The 23,378-nt window shown below is 47.0% G+C and overlaps 1 protein-coding gene across 5 annotated transcripts in view; it reads left to right on the top strand.

Moving 5' to 3' along the window:
* The window catches only part of ACO1 (aconitase 1), a 533,052-nt gene that overhangs the window by 330,469 nt on the left and 179,205 nt on the right, over positions 1 to 23,378 (top strand). For all 5 annotated transcript variants that reach the window (XM_086961481.1, XM_086961482.1, XM_086961478.1 and 2 more), the window contains exon 12: positions 9,386 to 9,521. In XM_086961481.1, the coding sequence (XP_086817607.1) occupies positions 9,386 to 9,521 (136 nt within the window). The remainder of the gene's footprint in view (positions 1 to 9,385; positions 9,522 to 23,378) is intronic.

Genomic DNA, 23,378 nt, shown 5'->3' on the forward strand with positions numbered 1-23,378 from the left:
GGTCATGCCGGTGAAAAAACAGTGAAAAAACGGCCAGGTGGCAACCCTAGGCACATCTGTCTTTATCAACTGAGAGCTGCTGTATACTCATGTTATTTCCTCTGAAAGAAGTGGCAACAGTCCAGTATGACAAGGCACAGCATGACAGGCGTTATAACATGTCCATTACAAAAAAAACATGTTTGCAGACATACAGACCAAGTGTGTAATTTCTAGAAGAACTATTAAAAAATGTAGGTGTATGCATGGGGAGCAGCTGTTGTCTCACGCACTCGGGCGCACTCCAAGCACGGGGGGCTTTTGTGCAGCACACTCTGGGTGCACTCCATGCACGGTGGCTCTTGTGCAGCACATGCGGGGCGCACTCCATGCACGGGGGTCTCTTGTGCAGCACACTCGGGCGCACTCCATGCATGGGGGGCTGTTGTGCAGCACATTCTGGACCCACTCCATGCACGGGGGCTGTTGTGCAGCACACTCGGGGCTCACTCCATGCACTGGGGGCTCTTGTGCAGCACACGCGACACACACAACCAATAGGTCTCGCCTTTGGGACCTGCTGCATAACTAAATGCTTACAAGGTCCCAAAGGTGAGACATATTGGCTATGCCAATGCGTGTTATCTCTATAGGGGGTCTAGATCTCCTCCATTCGCTAAGTCTTCACAAAGAAAACACCAAAAGAAGATGAGACCTGAATCCAAGTGACCAGCCTCAAAGTCGCTATCTGTGCCCTAACCTCATATACAATCGGATGTCAAGCGTTTGCCAGAAGAAGATTGACCAGCACAGACTCCCAACTGACTCAGCAGCTGTGGCTATATCGGGCCCGACACCAGGCTCAATCTGGTTCCTCCTGTGGCACTGTCTCCAAGGTCCTAGTCAGCAATACATTACTCGGACCTCTCACTTCTGGGACTGGATCGGCCTGCCTTTCTGAATGCCATGTTTAATATGTTTAATAGGGCCATGATCCCTACTTGTGTGCCTGTTGTCCCCATGGTTCCTCTAACCTACCCAATTGGAGAAATGCCAACCCCCCTTCTCAACTGACGGCATTCATTTCCTTTACCCTACTGCCACATGTCCGTTGGGCAAATCCACTCCTGGCGCTAGCATCTGCAGGATTGACGCCGGTGATTACTGCCCCTCTCTGCCTGCGCAGAGCCAGACTCCTTCAGTTTGTGAGCCCATTACTTTACTGGTTTTGCATTCGATGCAGTCTGCACCGCAAGGCACTCCACTGGCTCCCTACCAAACGACCTCAGCAGACACATTCTGTGCCCTCCCGTATCCTATGAAGGGTGCTTTGGGGGACTTGTTTCGCCTCAAGTTGTCTTCTCCACCCCTGTACACGTTTCCTCCCATATCTTTGATTCATAGAGTGTTGAGGAAGACTTGCCTGGAGTGTGCACAAGTAATATAATTGCCCCGGTCTGTCCGAGTAGGGTGTAGTATGTGGACCTTGTTCACCTCTCCCTGTGCTCTCCCTTAGTCTCCCTCACAGGTTAGACCTCCTGTCTCATTCACAGGGGCAGGTACTATAACCCAACCTCCAGGGTCTCCACCTACATGCCTGGAGATTGAGAAGGACAACCGAAGATCCTTTTCCTTACCCCTTGAAGTGGTAGACCTAATTGTTTTCCTCTAGATGCATTTCCAACAAGGGTAGTTATTCTGACAGATGAGCCAGCTTTGTCAAATGATGTGCAGACAAGTCTTGATACCCTCCAGGCTCACTGTACAGTTGCAACAGTTAAATATTATTTATCAGACTTGACGGCTTTTCTACCTTTATTTGATAAACCTTCTCTTTTTAAATTCCCCATTGTTCTGCGATTCCTAAAGAGTTTTACAAACAGATATCTTTCTACTCTTGTATCTGAAAGAGATTATTAGTTATAGATTCCTTACCTTAGAGTTACCCCCAGGCGTCAGACTGTATCCGGAGAACCTTTCTTCAGCAGTACTCCTGCGCGTCAGTATGTGGCGTCGGTCGACTCCACGTTCATCGTTGGCGTCGTGATCACTGGAATGACGTCACTGTATCTACTTAGACGCCGCCCCTGCACGCTGACTTCAGTTTTTCCTTTTTCAGCTCCAGCCAACGCAGATTCGGAGAGAGCTGTACCCTCATTTGTATTTCGACTAGTGTTTCTCGACTCCTGGTGCAATCAGGGATGTCACATTGGCGGACGGGCTTCAAGCCTTGTGACTCTTGTCACAAGCGGATGTTGGTCACAGATCCGCACCTTGTGTGCTTGACTGTCTGGCCATAAACTCGAAGTCTTTGCGTGAGCAGTCACGAAAGCTTCTGGAGGCCCAGCAGTCAGCTCTGCGACGTTCGAGGTCACGGTCGAGAGGACTCCTCCTCGAAGTCTTTGTCCTCGGGTAAGTCGAAGCATAAGAGGAAGGCGAAGACGCACCGTTGCTCTTCCCCTTCTCGTCATCCTTCGGCTCCGCCCACGGAGCCTACTGGGATGGCTCTGATCTTCACTCCCGTCCCAGGAGCCGTAGCGTCCCCTGCCCAGCTTTGTGCATTTTACGAAGCTCTCCACTCAATCTTTGGGCTGCCCGGCTCCACCGGCGCGCCTTCAGGCCCCGCGGACTCGGCTGGGGGCTCTAGGCCTTTGATGCCGGCGGCTCTGGCCTCCGCATCGCATGGGCCCCCTGGGATCCAGACCCGGCTCCGTATCGGTCGACCTCACAACACCTCCTCCGACACAGATTCCTGACGCCTCTGCCACCTCCGAATCCGGTTGTATCCCTGGCTGGCGTAGACGCCGGCCTCCCCCTCAACTTGGACATGGAACCAGACCGGTACTTTTATACCACTATTCGCCCATGGTATTCCCTATTTTCCTGAGTGGCAGCCAGAGGAAGGTGAAGAGGGCTAGGAGGGATATTTTGACCCTTTGGCGGGCCAGCTGTAGGAGCCTGACTGGAGAGAGGCGTTGGGGGAATCCAGCGGTCTGGATACCTCCCCAGACCTTGGCATGCTTTCTCCCCCTTCTGTGGCCACGGAGGAGAGAGGCCACAGAGGAGAGAGCCTCCTATGCTGTGGTGTTGCGAAGGGCGGCTGAGGCCTTGGGCCTTGAGCTTCTTACAGTGGCAGTCAGGACGAATTACCTGACGGAGGGACCTCAACCGGCAGCGGCCTTTCAGAGCCCCTGTTGCCGGTCAATGAGGCCCTCACAGACATCCTTATAGGAACTTGGTCCTCTCTGTTGTCAACACCCTCCAAGCTATAAAAAAAAAGCTACTGAGACGGCAAGATCTCTCGGTACTCTTCAATTTCCTTTTCGAGGCGCTAGGGGTCGTGTATCATTCTCTGGTCGAGGAGCTTACAACCAGTCCAGACAGTACCAGTCCTATCAAGGTAACCAACTTTACTCTTCTCAACGACAACAATCCTTCTGGTAGCAACAGACTACTTTATATTCACAAAACCGAAGGAAGTCCTCCTACCGGGGACGTGATACATCTAAGAAGCAGTGACATCTGCCACCCGCCACTTGCTCTACCGCTCAATCCTACAAAAGTTGGAGGAAGGACCTCCTGTTTTTACTCAACCTGGTCTGCTATAACCACAGACAAATGAAACTTGGACATAGTGGCCAGGAGCCACGTTCTGGAATTCGTCAAACTTCCTCCAAATTCTCCTCCCTAAGGCCCGCCTCCAGCTCATCTCAAAGAGCTTTTCTCCCAAATAAATCTGATAAGGAAGGGAGCGATCGATGTGGTTGCAAAATTACAAAGAGGCACAAGTTTCTATTCCCAATTTATTCTAATAAAAAAGAGATCGTGAGAATGGCGCCCCATTCTGGACCTTCGTTCCCTCAACAAATCTCAAAAAGAAATCCTTCTGGATGTTCACTCTCCAAGAAGTCCTCACTCCGGAGGATCACATGACCACCCTCGACCTCCAAGACGCTTACTTTCATGTCCCAATATTACCCAGACACAGAAAATTCTTGAGGTTCAGAGTGGCTGGCAGGGACTTCCAGTTCAAAGACCTTCCCTTTGAACTACATTCCGCGCCCCGTATCTTCACCAAAGATTTGGCACAGGTGGCTGCACACCTTCGAGAAAGGGGAATACAAATATTTCCTTATCTAAACGACTGCCATATCAAGGCGAGTTCTTTTGCAGTCATAATCTCCCATACTCCGAGATGTCTGTCCCTTTTCCAATCTCTCGGTCTCCCCATCAATCTAGACAAGTCTCAACTCATCTGATTGCAAACAAGAACGTTCTTGGGAGCCACCATAGACACAAGCCTTTGTCTCAAACGAAAGGCAACAAAAGATTTGCAAGCTTGCCCAACTACTACTCTCAAAAAGGTGTATTTCTGTCCGACAGTTCATATCACTTCTGGGGATGCTCTCATCCTGCATTCCCCTGGTCCCCAATTGTCATCTCAAGATGAGACCCTTGCAAGAGGACCTAAACAAACAATGGCTACAGATTTCGGGGTCCTTCGACGATCTCATCCGCATCACACCTCCGATGCGAAAGGCGCTGCTTTGGTGGACTTGTGTAAGGAACGTTGCAGCAGGCCTCTAATTCCTAGTGGAGGCTCCAAGTTTTGGCATCCCCACAGACTCCTCCCTTGAAGGGTGGGGAGCGCATCTTCAAGGACTCGGTCAACGGCAAATGGGATGCTCAACAACAGACTTGGTATATCAACCTTTTGGAGTTGCTAGCGATTTTCCTGGCTCTGAAATCTTTTCACACCATCATTCTTGGAGCGTCAGTGTTGATCCGGACAGACAACACAACAAGCATGCACTACCTAAATAAACAAAGGGGCACAATATCCACTTTGTTGTCCCAGCAGGCCCGGCACTCTATCAACCAACATTGGATTGCATATTTCAGACGCCTTCTTGCTCTCTATCTCCAGACGCCAGCCGAAGACCGAGAGCAAGAAGGCGAGAAGGGTCCGGACACGCTCCAGGGAGGAGTCCGCACCCACAGCCCAATAAGAAGTGGAACCAGGCAGAGCCAAGACGCCCGGCCACAGACAGCAGGCCAGACCAAGCGAAAAGAGAAGGACACCCGGAGCACAACTCCAACCAACCCAAGCCATCAGCAAGAGGATTGCTACCGCAACATACCTTAACGCCACTGAGAACAGAGGCCTGAAGGCGATCCCAACTCTCCAGCGCATAACAGTGCTATATAACCGCTACCACTGCCCCAGATAGGGGATGTAGCGTCCCAAGACATGGGAACCTCTTAGGAAAAACTTCTGCAGCAGAGGACAACCGAAAGTAGCTGTGGAAAACCAGCAGAAGGCTTGTCAAGCAGTCAGAGAAAAATACAAAAGACCTAGTCTCAGGGCCAACATGGTGTAGAAACCCAAAGCAAAAACAAACAGTGAAGAAGGAGGGCCGGCCAGCAGCCAACAGAACTACAGTCCCAACAAGGAGGATTTAAGTGGTCACGAAGCACACAGAACACACAACTGGGGCGACCCGCCCCAACAGAAGAACACCTCCAAGAACCAGATCAACTCAGGTCACTGAAGAGGAGGAGGAGGAGGAGGAGGACGAAGTCCCGCCAAGAACCTCTGAATGGCCGTGTCCACAGGGGCATGGAACAAGAGAGCACCATCGAAAGGAAGGTCCACCAGCTGTTCCCGAACGTCCTCCGGGAACACACTGTCCCAGACCCAGGAATGGTGACGAAGGGCAACCGAAGAAGCCATGGCACCACCCAGCACCTCCAATATGTCCAGAGCGGAGCGAAGAATAAACGCCGCCAGCTCCTGGCCATCCAACACATGGTGCCTCAAATCAACACAGGCACCTCCTGAGAAGAGGCAGACATAAGCGATTCTGCCGAGTCCCACAAGCCAGGGATGGCCCTAGCCAAAACACACAGCGTGTTAAGGGCCCGCAGAGCCGCACTGGTTGAGGCGAACATATTGCGCCCCCAGGAATCCAGCCAGCATGCCTCCCGTGACGGGGGAGACAACAGCAGCGACAGAGAGGGAAAGGCATTCTGCAAAAGTGGGCCCTCTGGTAGAGGGCTGGAGGGAAAGACCCACCGGATCACGCGGCGCCGAATGGTGGTGGTGCAGAAGGTGTTGGGGCACCATGTACCCCGTGGCGGGACGGCCCCAAGTCCCCAAAAGAGAAGAATGGAGTGAACCCTCTGAGGGAAGCAGCAGCTCCCTACCACTAAAGCCCTGATGGATAACCTCCAGTAGATGATCCGCTGGGAAATGGGTAGCTGGATCACCCAAGCGCAAAATTCCCACAGCGGGGAAAACGCGTGAGCGAAGGCCGCACCCGAAGGGGAAAGCAGCTCCTCGGTAGGCGACGCCTGCAAGCTAAGGCGGCTATCCCCCAAGCCAACCGGAGGAAGGAAGGGCCTGTTCCGGAAAAAGTAAGAGGGACAGAGGAGTGGGGGACTTAGGGATCCTCCGGCAAAGACCGCGGACACGGCGTGGAGCAACCCTTAGACGACGTCGGGGAAAAAGCCACGACGCGGTGCCCCGTCTCCGGCGAGGATGAAACCAACAAGCGCCGAACCTCTGGAGAAGAGGAGGCGCCCGAAGGAGAGTCAACGACCCAGGGCGGCTCAGTCACGGCGCAGGAGACCGGTGCTGGGCGGCGAAGGAGCAGTGCCGAAAAGGCGCCGACCTGACCTCTGAGGCAGCCCCCTGCGTGGAGGGACTAGAGGGACCCAGGGAAGGACGAGGAGTCCCCCGCAAGCCTTGACCCGTGACAGGACGAGAGGGGCCTCCGCCGACCCCTGTGGCGCCGCCAGGGCAAGCAGCCGCCAGCGCCGAAGAAGCGTCACCTCGGCCTCAGACAAGATCGCCGCCTGTCCAGAAGACAAATAGGGGCTCGGTGGTGGGTCCTGAGCCCCGGCGACCTCACGCGACACCACATGGACTCCCGCGAAAGTTTGCGGCAAAGCAGAGGCGCCGTGGTCCGAAGGAGGGACCCCCAAAGGGCCGCACCCCAACAGCACCACATCCTCCAAACCTGGATCCGAGCCGGCCGGAGCCGCCAGCAACACCACGGAGGGCCCCGCATACTGCAAGTGATCCGCTGACCTCCCAGGAGGGGGAAGGAGGAGGAGAAGCCTGCGAGGCCTGCAAAGCCGCCGCATATGTCTCCATGTGGGCTCTATTCGCCCCCACACAGGGAAACGCCGGATAAGGCGACATGTGGGGTCGCACCAACTGCGGAGAGCCCGTGCCCCCAACAGGGCATGAACCGAGCCTCGGGGACAAACTGCGACATTTACCGACAAGTGAGCGACGCTCTTGTGTCCTGGGAGAGGGACGATGTCGACGAGGGATGTAGCGGGTTCGAGAACCCTCCGCAGGTACCGGTAATAAGTGATGATGCTGACCTTGACATGCGAGCCGAGAGACGTTTCATCCGATGCTCCCACCGGGACTTCGATTTCATCTGCTGGCACGCCTCACAATCAGTGGAGTTGTGGTGTTCCCCCCAAACACCTCATGCAGATGGGGTGAGGATCTGTCGCCGACATCAGGCGTCCACAAGACGAGCAATTCTTAAAGCCCAAAGGCATTCGCACACTGTCCCCACACACATGCTATAGCGTAAAGGGAAAGGACGAAACAGGCCCAGAGCACAAACCGGATCCGCGTTGCACACACGCGTAATAGGAACAAAAACTGACATAGGCGCGCTGATGTCACATACGCAGCCAACGCCTGGGCGGAGTCGCGTGATGCTGTCCCCCTGGCGCGCAGGGATGCTGTGGCAAAAAGTTTTCCGGATCCAGTCTCACGCCTTGGGATAATTCTACGTGAAGGTATCTGCGGCTAGAATCGTCTCTACCAGATATATTGTTACCGAAGGTAAGTAACTCGTACATTTACACATGTTTTCCCAGTCTGCATACAGTTTTTCACTTGTGTACACAGTCTGTTTCTTTGATCTCACAAGCATTATTGTGGAATTACTGCTTTTTACTCTGATTCAAGCATGTGAATCTATGGAAGATACCCCAATACTGGAAAAGAACAAAAGTTACTTACCTGTAAACTGTAGTTCTCCAGTATTGGTATCTTTCATAGATTCACATGCGACCCACCCACCTCCCCTCAGAGGCTCCCCTCTTCTCCTTTGCTCTTACATCACACTTGTGCTGGAAAATATGAGAGCCTGAGGCGCTGGGGAGAAATTTCTAGAGGGTGCTATCGCCTGATTGGCTGTAGTTTGGACTATATATAAGGACTTGGACGAGTCATGAAAGTGAAAAGTTTTTTCCTATTGACTTCTAGTAATTTTACTTCCTGTTTCTATTTTACCTATGATAAGGCTATGTAATGCATATATATTGCTATTTTTATGTACCGTGAGACTCCCACTCCGACGACGGGGAATGATTCAAGCATGTGAATCTATGAAAGATACAAATACTGGAGAACCACGGTTTACAGGTAAGTAACTTTTGTTCATTGTTTTCATTACTATTAGTTCCTGCCTGGTAGACTTTAGTTTAATACATTAATTTAAGGGATTATTACATCAAAACTTATTTTAAAAACATCAAAGCAGTGGGGTGTTGCACCTCTGTGGGAATACAGGGTAGGTAAAATTATAGACGTGAGAAAGCATGCATAGCAAGTGTGTACAGAAGAGGAAAAGAGATGGTGCAGAATAGTATTGGTATTACAGTAAGAAAAGGATGGCAGAATCTGTGATTGTTACTTAACCACTTCCATGCTAATGACAAGGTCAACTCGTCATGGGTTTTACCTGCCCTGTGCTTATGACGAGTTGACCTTGTCATGAACAATGGGGAATCTGAGATTGCAGCACAGGAGTGGAAAACCCCTTAGCAGCCAAGGTGTTAAGGAAGAGGTGCAGGAAGTGGATTTTTTAGTTCGTTCTGAAAGACTGAGTCACAGAGCTTGCTGAATCTGTAATACAATGCTACTACATAGCTTTGTATATGTGTACTTATATCCATGGTTCCAAATCTCAAATATTACATAAAAGTTCATGATTTTTCTGAAAGGATATTTTCATTTACAGTTGAGTGTTTGTGTAACTATCCAGATTGTGGTTACATGTATTGCTTAACCTGCTTAATTATCCTGTGGGAGTCATTACCATGTTCATAGTCTAGTTGTAAAGCTTTTAAGTTTTTTCCAGCAGTAAATAGGGCATTGCCTCCTCATGAAGTTGTGTAAAGGAGACATGTTTACCTTCGAATAAGTTAATGTTAAGTGTATATGGAGAACACTGTGAATTAATAAAAATGCCAAGAGCACTTGTTATTCCACCTATCTGCATGATAATATGCAATTTCAAGCAGAAGATGCAATAAGGTGAGGAGAACTTGTAACAAACGAAAATATTGGTTTGATTTTGTTTCTATGCAGGGTTATTGGCAAAAAAAGCAATAGAAGCCGGACTAACTGTGAAGTCTTATGTTAAAACGAGTTTGTCCCCGGGCAGTGGGGTGGTAACTTATTATTTGAAGAACAGCGGAGTCATGCCATACCTTGCACAACTTGGGTAAGAGTTGTTTTTGTACATACCAATTCACTGGCCACAATGTAAATTAAGTTTCATTCCCTGATTTGAAAGGGTTATCCCTCTTCCTGTGGAGAAGGGGTGCTGTGATTCTTGTCTTCATATTAAGCAGCCTTCTATGAACAAATGAGGGATCTACTTGTATCATTGTTCTGCATCCGCACTTCGTTTCTGCCCTGTTTATAATAAATATGTGTTCTCCCATCAAAGATGAGCAGGGGGGTTTAAAGACTGGAATTTGATTGTGACTAGAACTGTGGAACTGTTATGATCATTTATACTATTTTATTTTCTATTTTGTAAAATTGTATGTTTATTCCTAACTGGAACACTTCTGACATTGCGCTTACTGATTTCCACTATTCTATAATGCTACACAACCATATTTCACTGGCTACATTTTATAATTATTAGGTTTTCACTATAATGCATGGAAGCGTAAACCTGTGATTTAATGTAATATTTTAGCATTTATCTGGATTGACTTTTTAGGTGCTAATGTTTGCTGTTTCACAGTAAAGAACACTCAGTATTTGTAATGTGCAGTTAGTGCTTTACTGCATAAAACATTACAATATGTTCGAGGCATATGAGCTGCAGATTGCACACTGTGCATAGATTGCCACCTAGTGTTGAGTCCGGATGTTTGTAGTTTGTTGTTGTCCTGAAAGTTCTTTGGAAGTCACAAGATAGGTGACTCCTCCTTTGGACCACATTGCGCATGGGCATCGGCTTCATCGTCAGATTGTTTTTTTCCGCCATCGCGCTCGGCTGTGTTTCCTGAGTTACGGTTTGGAACCGAATTTCCTTTGGCGCGCAATCCTCACCAGTTCGATGGTATTGTTTCGATCGCGCTCCACATTGACGCAATTCTTCACCACTTCGAAGTCTTCGATTTTGGTCGTCGACTAAGGCCTTCGGGCCTACCTAGGCCTTACTTTCTGGCTCATGGAAAGGACGCCATTCAAGAAGTGTCCTCGATGTGGGTCGAAGTTTCCCCACACCGACCTACATGAGGTGTGCAACCTTTGCCTCTCACCGGAGCACGAGGCCAAAGACTGTTCCGCTTGTGCCTCATTCCGCTCCAAGAAAATGATTCGGGACCGACTAGCTTTAAGAACTATTGCTCGCTCATCAGCTTCGATCCCAGACGACATCTTCGAAGAGGGCGTAGACGTGCCAGAACACCAGCACGCCGAAGAGAGTACCAGCTCCTCAGATGCCGAAGACTCAGACATCGAGGACATCACTCCAGCTCAACGGGTCGTAAGTAAGACCGTCGATCCCAACCCTTCCTCGACACCCTCAAAAAAGGCTTCGGTCACACCCTCACCTTCGGGCCCGGGTGCACACCAAGAGACTGATTGCCACGCCCCGCCTTCGGGCCCGGCAAAGAAGCCTACTAAGCCTTCAGGCGGCTCGGGCTCGAGCCAGCCTATTCCCAATGCCGATCCTATACTGACACCGAAGAATAAGCCATCTTCCTCAACCATGCTGACAGTTGCTCCGACACCTAAGCACACAGCGCCGAACACTGGCAGCGGCTCATCGATACTGAAACCGCACTCAGAACAGAGTAAAAAAACACCTAAAGCTCCAGATTCACACGCTTCAGAGCCGAAAAAACACCCGGAACCGAAAAAACAGGTTCAGGTAAAAAACATTTCAAAAGGGCACACTTCTAAACCAAAAGACCAGCTACCGACTCGGTGCCGAAAAAACCTACAGAGCGGAAAACTTCGACACCGAAGGATCTGCCCTACTCAGAAGAACTTTTCACACCAGATCCTAATCAGAAAACTCTTGTAAAGGATCCTTAGACTGGTCAATTGACTCTTAGCTCCAAGAAGAGACCACTTGAGGCACCACCACCTCCTCCTCCAAAGAAGAGAGACATTGCAACCTCTCCATTAAGGGTCCCTTCTCCACCACCTCCCCATACTGTTCCCCCTCCTACACCTCCTCCACCACATCATTCACCTACACCATCCACTAATCCAGACCATGATGTAGACACAGACTCTGATACAGGTGGGGGTGCACATGACCCAGCAAGACCCATAGTCCCCCCTCAGTCACCTATTCCATGGGATGATTACAACACCCCTAATGTGCCTTACGTCCCACAAGACGACGTATACCCTTCCAGACCTTCCCCACCAGAGGACACTATAGGTTTTAACCTACTAGTCCAAAGAGCTGCCCAGTATCACGGGGTGGACTTACACACACTGATGCAGTGGAGGAAGATTTCCTATTAGACACTTTTGATAACCCACAAAGGTCTACTGTCATTTAGCCAATGCTTAAAGGTGTCATCAAGCACGCAACAGAGGTTTTTAAGGATCCTGTCAGGGCTAGGGTCCTCAACCCTCGCATTGAGAAAAATATAAAGCTGCCCCTTCAGATCCAGTTTACATTAAAGGTCCAGCACCATTAGATTCTTTAGTAGTGTCTAATGCACGTAAACGTGCTAATTCTCAGACATAAGTGAGGCCTCACCACCAGACAAAGAATCTAAACTTCTTGACGCCTCCAGCAAACAAACAGGGCCACAAGCAGCTGACACCTGGCGCATTGCCAACACCCAAGCTTTGCTGGCAAGATATGACAGGGCACATTATGATGGACTACCAGACAAATACAAGAATCGGGCCAGTGAACTTATACAGGAAGGTAAAAACATTACCAATACTTCCATTTGTTGTGCCCTAGATGCTGCAGACACCGCCTCAAGGGCACCCTTCTACGTAGACATGGCTCGCTACGTATTTCAGGTTTTAAACCTGAGGTACAAAACTCCATCCTTAATCGGCCATTCGATGAGACACATTTATTTGGCCCAAATGGTGACGTGTCTTTAGAAAAAATTAAAAAAGACACTGATAGAGCAAAATCTATGGGAGCCTTGCAGCAGCAAACTCCCAGACGTTCTTTTCGTCGCTCATCATACAGAGGCTACTCCTCGGAAAGTCCCTCCACTTCTTACAAAACCCCTAGCCAATCCACATTCACTAAGGGCTACCAGAGAGGGGGTTACAGGGGTAACAACAACAAACGCAGAGCAAGACTAACAACTCCCGCTCTGCCTCCACCCCTACCCAATCACTCCCCCCCCCCCACCAACATTCCACTACTGTGGGGGAAAGACTGCAACAATTCCTTCCTGCCTGGACCAACATCACATCAGACAGGTGGGTGCAACAAATTATTCAGTCAGGTTACTGTCTAGAACTAACCTCTACCCCCCCCCCCCCCAAACATACCACCTAAACAGCGTCCAATGTCAAAACAACATCTATTACTGTTAAAGCAAGAAGTAGTATCTCTGCTAGAAAAAAGTGCAATAGAACCAGTTCCTCTGCACCATCAAAACAAAGGGGTTTACTCTCTATATTTTCTAGTGCCAAAAAAGGACGTCTCTCTAAGGTCTATTCTGGACCTCAGACCAGTAAACATATACATACAGTCAGACCATTTTCACATGGTCACACTCCAACAAGTCCTTCCGCTCCTGTTACAAAACGACTTCCTTGCTACTCTAGATCTCAAGGACGCATACTTCCACATTCCCATTCACGAGGCTCACAGGAAGTATCTCAGATTTGTAATAGACGGGAAGCACTATCAATTCAAAGTACTCCCATACGGTGTCACAACAGCACCAAGAGTATTCACCAAGTGCTTAGCAGTAGTGGCAGCGCATTTACGAAGACAGCACATCCATGTCTTCCCATACCTCGACGACTGGCTCATACAACCAATGCGTGGAACACACTCATGCCACAATCCAACTGCTCCACAACTTGGGGTTCACAATAAACCACACCAAGTCTCATCTCCAACTATCCAAAGTACAACAGTACCTTGGTGTCACAATAAACACCTCCACAGCGCTAGCTTATCCCACTCCAGCAAGGATAGCCAGCATGCAAACTCTTCTGACAAAGTTTCATCAACAGCACTCCCTTCCAGCACGAGTGTTCATGCAACTCATAGGGATGATGGCCTCTTGCATTTTCATAGTGCCCCATGCAAGACTTCAAATGCGTCCTCTACAAGAGTGTTTATCACGTCAATGGAACCAGGCTCGAGGTCAATTAACAGACCTAGTGTTGGTAGATGGTCGGACTCATCGCTCTCTGCAGTGGTGGAACACCAAAAACCTTTCCAAGGGACGACCATTCCTAGAGCCAGTTCCTCAGATAATCTTGACTGCAGACGCATCGCTCTACGGCTGGGGGTCCCACCTACTGCAACACACCATGCAAGGCAGGTGGACACCGCAACAAAAGTTACTCCACATCAATTATCTGGAGTTACTAGCAATATTCCTAGCACTAAAAGCTTTCCAAAAGCAAGTATTAAACAAAGCTGTGTTAGTCCGCACGGACAACATGACAGCCATGTATTACATACAGAAGCAGGGAGGCACACACTCCCTACAACTCTCTCAACTAGCACAGGAATATGTCGGTGGGCTATACCTCAAAACATATTCCTTCTAGCCCAGCATGTTCCAGGAGTACAAAATACCATAGCGAATCTGTTAAGTCGTCAAACCCAACAGACCCATGAGTGGGAACTTCATATGCAAGTTCTTCAACCATTCTTTCAGATGTGGGGACAACCTCAAATAGAACTCTTTGCCAACCACGAAAACGCCAAATGCCCAAGCTTCGCCGCCAGATATCCACACCCACTGTCCAAAGGCAATGCGATATGCATGAACTGGTCAAACAGATTTGTGTACGCATTTCCACCTCTACCACTCATGCCACTAGTAGTTAGCAAACTACAGCAGCATTCTCTGACCCTCATCCTAGTTGCTCCAACGTTGGCCAGACAGCGGTGGTACACCACACCGCTACAACTGTCTGTAGTACCGCACCAAAAATTGCACCTGTCTCCACACCTCTTAACATAGAACCGTGGAGAAATCAGACACCCGGACCCAGCTCAGCTCATCCTTGCGATCTGGCTCCTGAAATCCTAGAATTTGGATATCCTTCCAGACTGCATGAATGTCATAAAAGAAGCTAGACGTCCAACCACTTGGGTATGTTATGCTGCCAAGTGGAAACGCTTTGTAATATATTGTGACAACAACCATATTAATCCTCTAGACGTGTCTGTTCAACACATCATAGGATACTTACTGCTTCTCCAAAGATGTAACTTAGCCTACACGTCTATTAGGCTACATCTTGCTGCAATTGCAGCATATCTGCAAAACAGACCACATCTATCTCTGTTCAGAGTGCCTGCCATTAAAGCCTTTATGGAAGGCTGTAAAAGAGTAATTCCTCCCAGAGTACCACCTTCACCTGTGTGGAATTTAAACATTGCTCTCACACGGTTAATGGGACCTCCCTTCAAATCCTTACACAAATGTGAACTACAATTTTTAACGTGGAAAGTTGCATTCCTAGTAGCTATTACTTCTCTGCGGAGAGTTGGTGAACTACAAGCACTAACCATTCAAGAACCCTTCTTGCAAATGCATCATAATAAGTTAGTTCTACGTACTAATCAAAAATTCCTGCCCAAAGTCATTTCTCCATTCCATCTCAATCAATCTGTGGAACTGCCCGTTTTCTTCGCGCAACCACAGACCGTAGCAGAAAGAGCTCTTCACACTTTAGATGTCGAAAGAGCATTGCTATACTACATCGAGAGGACACAACCCTTTCGTAAAACAAAACAACTCTTTGTGTCTTTCTCACCACAACACAAGGGTAATCCCATTTCAAAATCTGGGATAGCTAGATGGATTGTCAAATGCATACAGATTTGTTACCACAAAGCTAAACGTACGTGATCTGTTCCTCCTAAAGCCCACTCTACAAGAAAGATAGGGGTTTCAATGGCATTTTTAGGAAACATTCCCCTAGATGACATCTGCAGAGCAGCTACATGGTATACACCGCACACATTCCCAAAACACTATTGTGTAGATGTGCAAACCAAACAACAAGCTAATGTGGACCAGGCTGTTCTCAAAACATTATTCTAAACTACTGCAACAGATAGGGGTGGTCGCCGCTAAGAGTGGGTACTGCTATACAATCTATGCACAGTGTGCAATCTGCAGCTCATATGCCTTGAACGGAAAATGCTACTTACCAGTATGCATCTGTTCTTGGCATGTAGAGCTGCAGAGTTGCACACGCCTACCCGGCTACCCTTCTCTGTTCCAGTATTCTCTTCATTAGATACAAATTACATGGACATCCTTCCTTTTTCTTGCAAAGCTCTCATTTCCCTAATGGCGAAAAACAATCTGAGGATGGAGCTGATGCCCATGCGCAATGTGGTCCAAAGGAGGAGTCACCTATCTCGTGACTTCCAAAGAACTTTTCAGGACAACAACAAACTGCAAACATCTGGGCCTAACATTAGGTGGCAATCTATGCACAGTGTGCAACTCTGCAGCTCTACATGCATACTGGTAAGTAACATTTTCCTTACTAGACAAGTAACTAAAACCTTTAACATGTATTGTTCTTATTTTTAGGCCTTCATACAAGTTTTCAAGCTTTAGCTCCAAAGTATCAGCTGTAACCTTAAACCTCAAACTCTAACTCTGCGCCATTGGTTTGTACAAAAAGAGTATCACCACTACAGACATCCTCTGTTGCCCTACTTAGATATTTCTAGTGCAAATTCAGTGTCCCTCCCATTGGTAAAGTTGTTGTGACACTCATTAGCACAAGTGAGTTAATGCCAAATCCCAATAGAAGATAAAGACCAATTGGCAAAAACAAAAATGTGAACCAAACGAGGCCCAAAAATGAAAATGAGAAAAAGACAGGTACCTAAGAAGTACTCTTTACGTTTTTCTCCTTAATTGCATCTTTCATGATTTACATGCTTGAATCCTCCCAGTTGATGATCTGGGAGTCCCCTGGAAACATCAAATTGCAGTTAAATTCGAAACATATTCTTTAGGCTGACAAGGAGACTTTTTAATATCATAATTGCATAATTTAAAATGAACCAGACTTCAATCAATCGGAGACGATAGCCACAGTGCTTACGATTTTAAGCCCACATCGTGTGCGAAGAGTTTTTTTAGCTCAGGCTCATTCTCCTCATCGATAAGATATAATTTTCAACTTTGTCTTTGCTATTTACAAAGATTCACCATAGATCTTTGGACTTAGCACCTGGCAACAACTCAGACTGTCTTTTACATCTAACAAAAAAAACTTTTTAGATCTTGTGGGACATGTTTCAAAAAGAGGCTTCACTCTGAGGGGCAATGAGGATGTCTATGTTTCATTCATACTAGAAAAGCTACTTCTTGTCTTCATGTCCCAAATGGAATGAATATATAGCTCCAGTCAAGGGTGCTAGAACTCCAACTGCCTCAGACACACTCTCAAACTATATAGATTGCTTCCATAGCCTCCCGGACGATATAGGCTTCTTCCATAGCCTCCTAGATAGTGCATCTAAAAGATATGACTAACCAGTCTCGACAAAAGGAACAGGTTGTTTATGATCTTGTGGAAAGTTTTTATGTGAAATCTTTATGTATTACAAGTAAGTACAAACAACAAAAGCTTCATGTGGTTCAGACAATAGAGCAGTTCCTCATCAACAGAGTAATTGCAAATAACAATTTCTAATCAAAAAGTTCTCTAGAATCTGTTTAAATTAAATAGTGTCTCTACTAGGCTCCAATTCAGTTTCTTGTAGTGGTATATCAAGATGTGCCTAGAAGTGGTAACTCATATCCTTGAGCCTGCTTTGCTTAGGTAGTATCTGCATATCCGTGCACAGAATCATTGCAAAAGGCCTCATCATAACCAGTTTTTAACCTGTCATAGCAACTCTGTGCTTCCCTCGTAGCAGCAATCATGCTGCTAGTCTTTCGCACAGCTTTTGGAAAGTCCTTCACATAGCCCAGCAAAGCTATCCAAGGGACCAGTTACTGAATATGTCCTAGATTGTCAGCAAGCAAATGTTATATCTCACTCTAGAATGCATATAGCTGGGCATTACCAAGCCAAGTGAAGAAACGTAGTATGGCTTGCAGGGCACTAGGACACTTTGCACTGATAGTCACATCAAATTCACACAATAGTTCAGGGGTATAATGCAGCTGACGAATTTAAAGTGCACCAACCTGTGTCTCTAACTTAGGGATATTTGCTGTAACCACAAAACCGTTCTATTTTCTCCGGTATCTTAGTCAAAAAGTTATTTACACAGCTGCTTGGCCGGAAAGTCATCACCCAACAAGGAATCAAACACATTCTATAAAATTTAGATACCTGCCCCATGATACATTTTGAACTCCTAATGTGTGTCACTTGGACTAATTTGCGAAGGGCAAGAAAGTAAGTTTTGATACCTTTGCCGCCTGTCTAAGTTGAACGTATTTCAAATCCATTACATTTTGCTCTGGCTTGTAATTCTTGAGGATCAAAAAGTGACCCTTTAAGAACAAATACCCCAAACGTGTCATTCCCACTCATGCAATGAGATGTGTTATAAAAATTCTGTTACAGTGAGCCCTGGGAGACACATTTGGCATGAAAGGGCGATTTTGGTGTACATTTGAGCTACGTTACTCATTCCCACCAATCACCCCAGCCTTCCTGATTCATCAAGTGCTGAGGAAAGTGAGACCAAACTGAGCATAAGTGACTCTCATTGCCTCGCACTGGGCACCAAGGTTCTAGTACTTGGAGCCTCTGTACCCTCTGTTTCTTCTCTTTTTTTTCACTCAGAGGAGACCTCTTATCACACCAATGGAGCAAAGTGCTCTATCTTGAAGATTTCCAGCCTCCACCTTTGTTCACGGAGATTGAGCAAGTAAATTTGTGCTCTTTCAATCAGTTTTATGGAGGCTTTAAATGTTCTCGCGACGGTGTTTTCACCTTTTAACGTCTGCCAGATTTTACACCTACCAACTTTCATCCCCTTCTCCTGATCCCACCAGTGAGGAGGGACTGCATCATTGAGATCCTGGTGATCCCGGATATTCTACTGTGTCAGACTAGGGAACACCAGTGGATTATCTCTTCTTAGATTTTCCAGGTCACAAGAAGAAGACTTTCCAGCAGGATAGTCTTATGCATCAAGTTGTGCTAAGCCTTGGCCGTAAATAAACTACCTGAACACATTCAGGCACATTCCACCATTGCAACAGACACTTCTGTGTCATTATCCAGGTGTTTTCTGTACTTTTCATCTGCAAAAATTATCTTTGAATCAGCCGTCTGATTCCTCATTGCCGTCCCACTTTTTTATTTTAAGGAGTAATTTTGTGGATTTCGTTACTAATGTCCCAAGTAATACTTGTACACTGCCTTTCTTTACTCTGTGTGTAGGTCTAATCTCCTCCTCTGAGAACATGGGGAAATGGGCAAGAACTGACACCAGCACACAGATTGGTACCTTTTTATATGGTCTTGTCTTACCATGACTGGGAGGGACTGGAGCCATCTGTTAGTGCTGTGGAGCTGTTTCAAGCATCCATATCCAGTCGGGTGCCTAATATGGTTAAAAAGGGGGAATTCGCAGGTACCTTGAGTAGCAACCATAAATATAATTGCCAAAGAAAAGTAAATTGTTAGCCACAAGTCAAATGTAATATTGGTTGATTAACCGGATATTGCTAGGTTTGTAAAACTGGGCAATGGATACTTTTTGGACTTTGAGAACCCCATGTCCTGAAAGGCTTCTGCTACATTGTTATAAATAACTTAACCGTGCTGCCATGCCTCTTTTACATTTTGTCAGGAAAGTTGCTGGGGCCAGGAACTTTGCTGTTGTAATAATTCTTTATTATCTCAGTACTTCCTAACTAATGTTTTCTATTATATTGAGTTACAACTTTACGGTCACTTGACATAACACCCCAGATCTAAATTGTAACCAGTCTCTTGCCGTGGAGCAGATGAAGCATAGCGTTCAGAAAAATCTTGCATACTTCACTGAACATCATCTTCTGTGTTACCCCTAACTTACTAAATAAAGTGCTAAATCGAGTTTTATTTGTGGTGAGCCGGTCACTTACTACATTTTTTGCTCCGTTCATACACCTGTTGATCTTCTACACTTACATCTAGCACACTCCTGCTGGGCTCCCAGTGTCAACTTTCATATTTCTGCTGTTTAAGTTAGATGGGTGGCTTTGAGTTGTTATTTTGTTGTAAAATGTCTTTCTTCATACTACCTCTGTATAGAATATGCTAAAAAATTGAGGTATTCTATCCTTAAATAGGCCTTAAATTAGTGTCTTTGAACAGAAATACATGTGGTCTTGTACTTCAATTGAAAATACTCAAAAGTTGGTTTGTTTTATTGGTGAGTTGAATAGAAGGGCTCCATAGAATCCATGGTCTACCTCTTCCAGAGTCTTAAAGGTTTGGAATTCTTTGCTTTAGAGGATGATCTGCAATCAGTCTAGTTGCAATGCTTATATTGCAACTTGCTAGATACAGTTCTGTAGAAAGGGAATCTCTCCTATCATTTTCTCTGCATCCAGCAGAGAAATGAGTCCCAGTTAATTTGGTACAATTCTAATCCAGGCATTCCGTAGCTCAAGATTATGATTAAATATCAAAACACCTTTGCATAGTTTGAGACTTGCATCAACCCAACATTTGATGATCTAGCAAGAGGAACAAGTTCCAACAAGTGACAATTGAACATTAATAAATGCTCAACTGCAGCATTTGGCCAGATATCTTTGAAGTCTAGGATTTCCACATGTAGAATTTAGCATTCACTTTGGTTGTGAACAAGTCAACAAGTATGCTGATAGGCTTTAAGAGAGCAGACCCATGAAGGAATGTTCTGTTAATACACTTCTCAAGGACATTAGTCTGTACCTTTCCTGAGATCTTCTTGCTGGCATCTGCGATTGTTAATCAGACAGTAGATAGCCCCAGTGATTCCGATAACTCCAGATTTGGCACGGTAGGGGTGTTATTTGGACTTACTTTACTGTTCCATGCAGCCACACACAACTGCTGTGCCAACTGCACCTTCTCTAGCTTGCCGTCACTGAGTGTGACCACTTGGCTCCCGAATTTCTGCAGTTCTCCAAGTCTACCAGATAACTATGAATATGCTAAAAAAAGTAAAATGACATTTCACTAGCTATTTGTTTATATGCCTTCAAGTGAAAGAGATGCAGCAGCTGGTGACTGAACCATCAAATGCATTGTCCTCTTTATGTGGCTAAATCCTCTGTCCATAGCGGTTTGTGGCTGTAGATACATCTACTCTGCATACACTGGTCATCCAGTGTTAGGCTCGGATGTTTGCAACTTGTTTTTTTTAATCCGAGACACGAAGTATCAGTGGCTCCTCCTTTGATATTGAACATGCATAGGCGCCAACTTTTGTTTTTCTCCACCGTTTGCTTAAACATGTATCAAAGTTGATAGTAGTTTAGGCTCATTGAACGTCATGGTCTTTGGAACAGTTGATTCACTTTGTTGAGAAGAGGTTTACTCTCATGCTCTTTTTGTTTCTCTAACTTGCTCCGGACATAATCTTCGAAGACTGGGCCTCCGGACACCGATGCAGTTTGAGCCTATGACGCACGAATAGTGACGACACCCAGACTTACCAAACACATAAGCAAATACACATCCAGGCATAGCTCCCCCCCCCTTCACCTCCCCCAACCCAGAGGTCTGATGCTGTGCTCCGTGCACCAACCACTGTCACCTGTAGGCTCACTGACAAATTCTGGCGCCAAGGCCAGGGATCAGAGCAAAGACCTGATCGAGCCGAAAGCTTCAGCCCCCATTGGCCTTTGAGTCAGAGTACACATGTTGGCGCCAAAATGTCAGTCAATAAATCCATTCTAGCAGAAGGTGTAGTCTGTGCTAAAATCGGTATCTATTTTGAGACCATCCACGGCCAACTCCTAAGAAAGGCCCATCCTCCAGAAGCTCTAACAAAAGCTCAATGACAGGCTGCAATGCTTCATCATTAATCCCGGCATGGGCAAGATCTCTGCCACCGGAAAAACTTTCCTTGAAAAGCAGAGACTCTCCGTAGAGGACAGTACAACTGGACAATGCTCTACAACCAACGCCTGCCAAGGAAATGAAGAACAATGCTGCCAGTTCTCCTCGTTTACCACCCCTTCATCTGCCTCCACCTCCCTCATATTCTGGAACAACCTCACGGGTCACCAGAGTCTTATTCTGATTCAGGTAGTCCTAGTCTCTACTCTCCAGCAGAGATCTTGAGGGCATCAGTCTACCCACACCCCACAGACAATCCTTGGGAGGACCATGATGTTGAGCTCCCCCACCGGACAATATTACAGAATACTACGGTGTCATCCTGCATACAGCTGCCTACCGCAAGGTAGATATGCATTTCACCCTGGTGGGGATGCTATCCAGAAACTAACATTCCATCCTTGCTAGGGAGGTAACAGCTTTATCCTCCACGGACCCTCCTGCTGCGTATTTCTGACATTAAGCGTGAGGTCCAGCCCCATCTCCGCAGGTTGATGAGATGTTGGAAAATATAACAAAAGACTCACACTGCTAAGGCCTTGGGTGCCCTTCAAGTACCAACATCCAGCAGCAGAAAAAGTGCAGTCTCTGGCCACATTCCAAAATACAATGCGGTTCTACTAATTCCAGCAGCAGGCCTATCACCAACACAGAGGTAGGGGATACACATGGTGCAGCTTTAGGGGTAATAACTCCAAGGATCGGGGCAGAGGTACCCCCTGCAAAGGAGCCTGTACCTCAAACATTGACTTGGCTAACACTGTTGGGGGAAAGCTTCACTATATTTTTCCCCACTGGGAGGAAATCACTACAGACTTCTGGGTTCTATCATCGAGAACAGCTAGTACCTCAAGCTCCCCTCAATCCCACCGAACGTCCCACCTGCACACACACCCTATGCTCAGAACACCTCTCCCCACTTGATAAAGAGGTCCATGCACACCTTCTCAAAGGGGCCATAGACCCAGTGAAACACCAGGGCAAAACATTCCTGTATTTCTGCATCCCCCAAAAGGCCAGTCCTCTATTTCAGGCCTCTCAACGGTTACATCCTCTAAGAACATTTCCACATGGTCACCTTAAAGAATGTCAACATGTTTGCTTTAGCAAGGCAACTGTCTGGCCACAAAAGACCTGAAAGACGCCTATTTCCACATCCCCATACAGCCAGCTCATCTGCTCTACCTGCACTTAATGGTTAGTGACGAGCACTTCCAGTTTAAAGTGTTGCTCTTCAGTGTCACCACTGACACAAAGGATTTTCACCAAAGTCCTAACAATGGTAGCTCTCCTCTTCAGTGGATTTCTTCCCCTTACTTAGATAACTGGCTAACAAAGAGTAGAGGCCGGCAGGAGTGCCTATCCCTCACCCACACTGCCATCTCCCTTCTTCACAGGTTAGGGTTTACAGTCAACCCTACCAAGTCCCACTCCAGCCCACCAGGCCCAACATTTTCTAGGGTCTGTCCTAAACGCAGTCATAACAAAGGCCTACTCATATGATGGAGTGACTGCTTTTCAGCAGCTACTGCCTCTATAAGCCACTCTGACCCCTCATAGTTCCAACAGTGAAGTGCTTTCTAGACATAATCGACTCATATATAGCCATAGTCCTTCACGCAATGCTCCATATGCATCCACTTCAAGGTTGCCTCTCGGCACACTGATCACAAACAGAGGGTCACTGGGAAGATTAAGGCCAGCTTAGCACCCATCACTCTCTGCAGCGGTAAAACAGCAGCAACCTGTTGTGGGGCAGGCCCTTCACAGACAAGTGATTGACTATAACCACAGACTCTTCACTTGCTGGATGGGTGGTGCATCAAGACAACATGAC

This window comes from Lissotriton vulgaris, chromosome 3_1, assembly GCF_964263255.1.
Source record: "Lissotriton vulgaris chromosome 3_1, aLisVul1.2, whole genome shotgun sequence".
NCBI lineage: Eukaryota > Metazoa > Chordata > Amphibia > Caudata > Salamandridae > Lissotriton > Lissotriton vulgaris.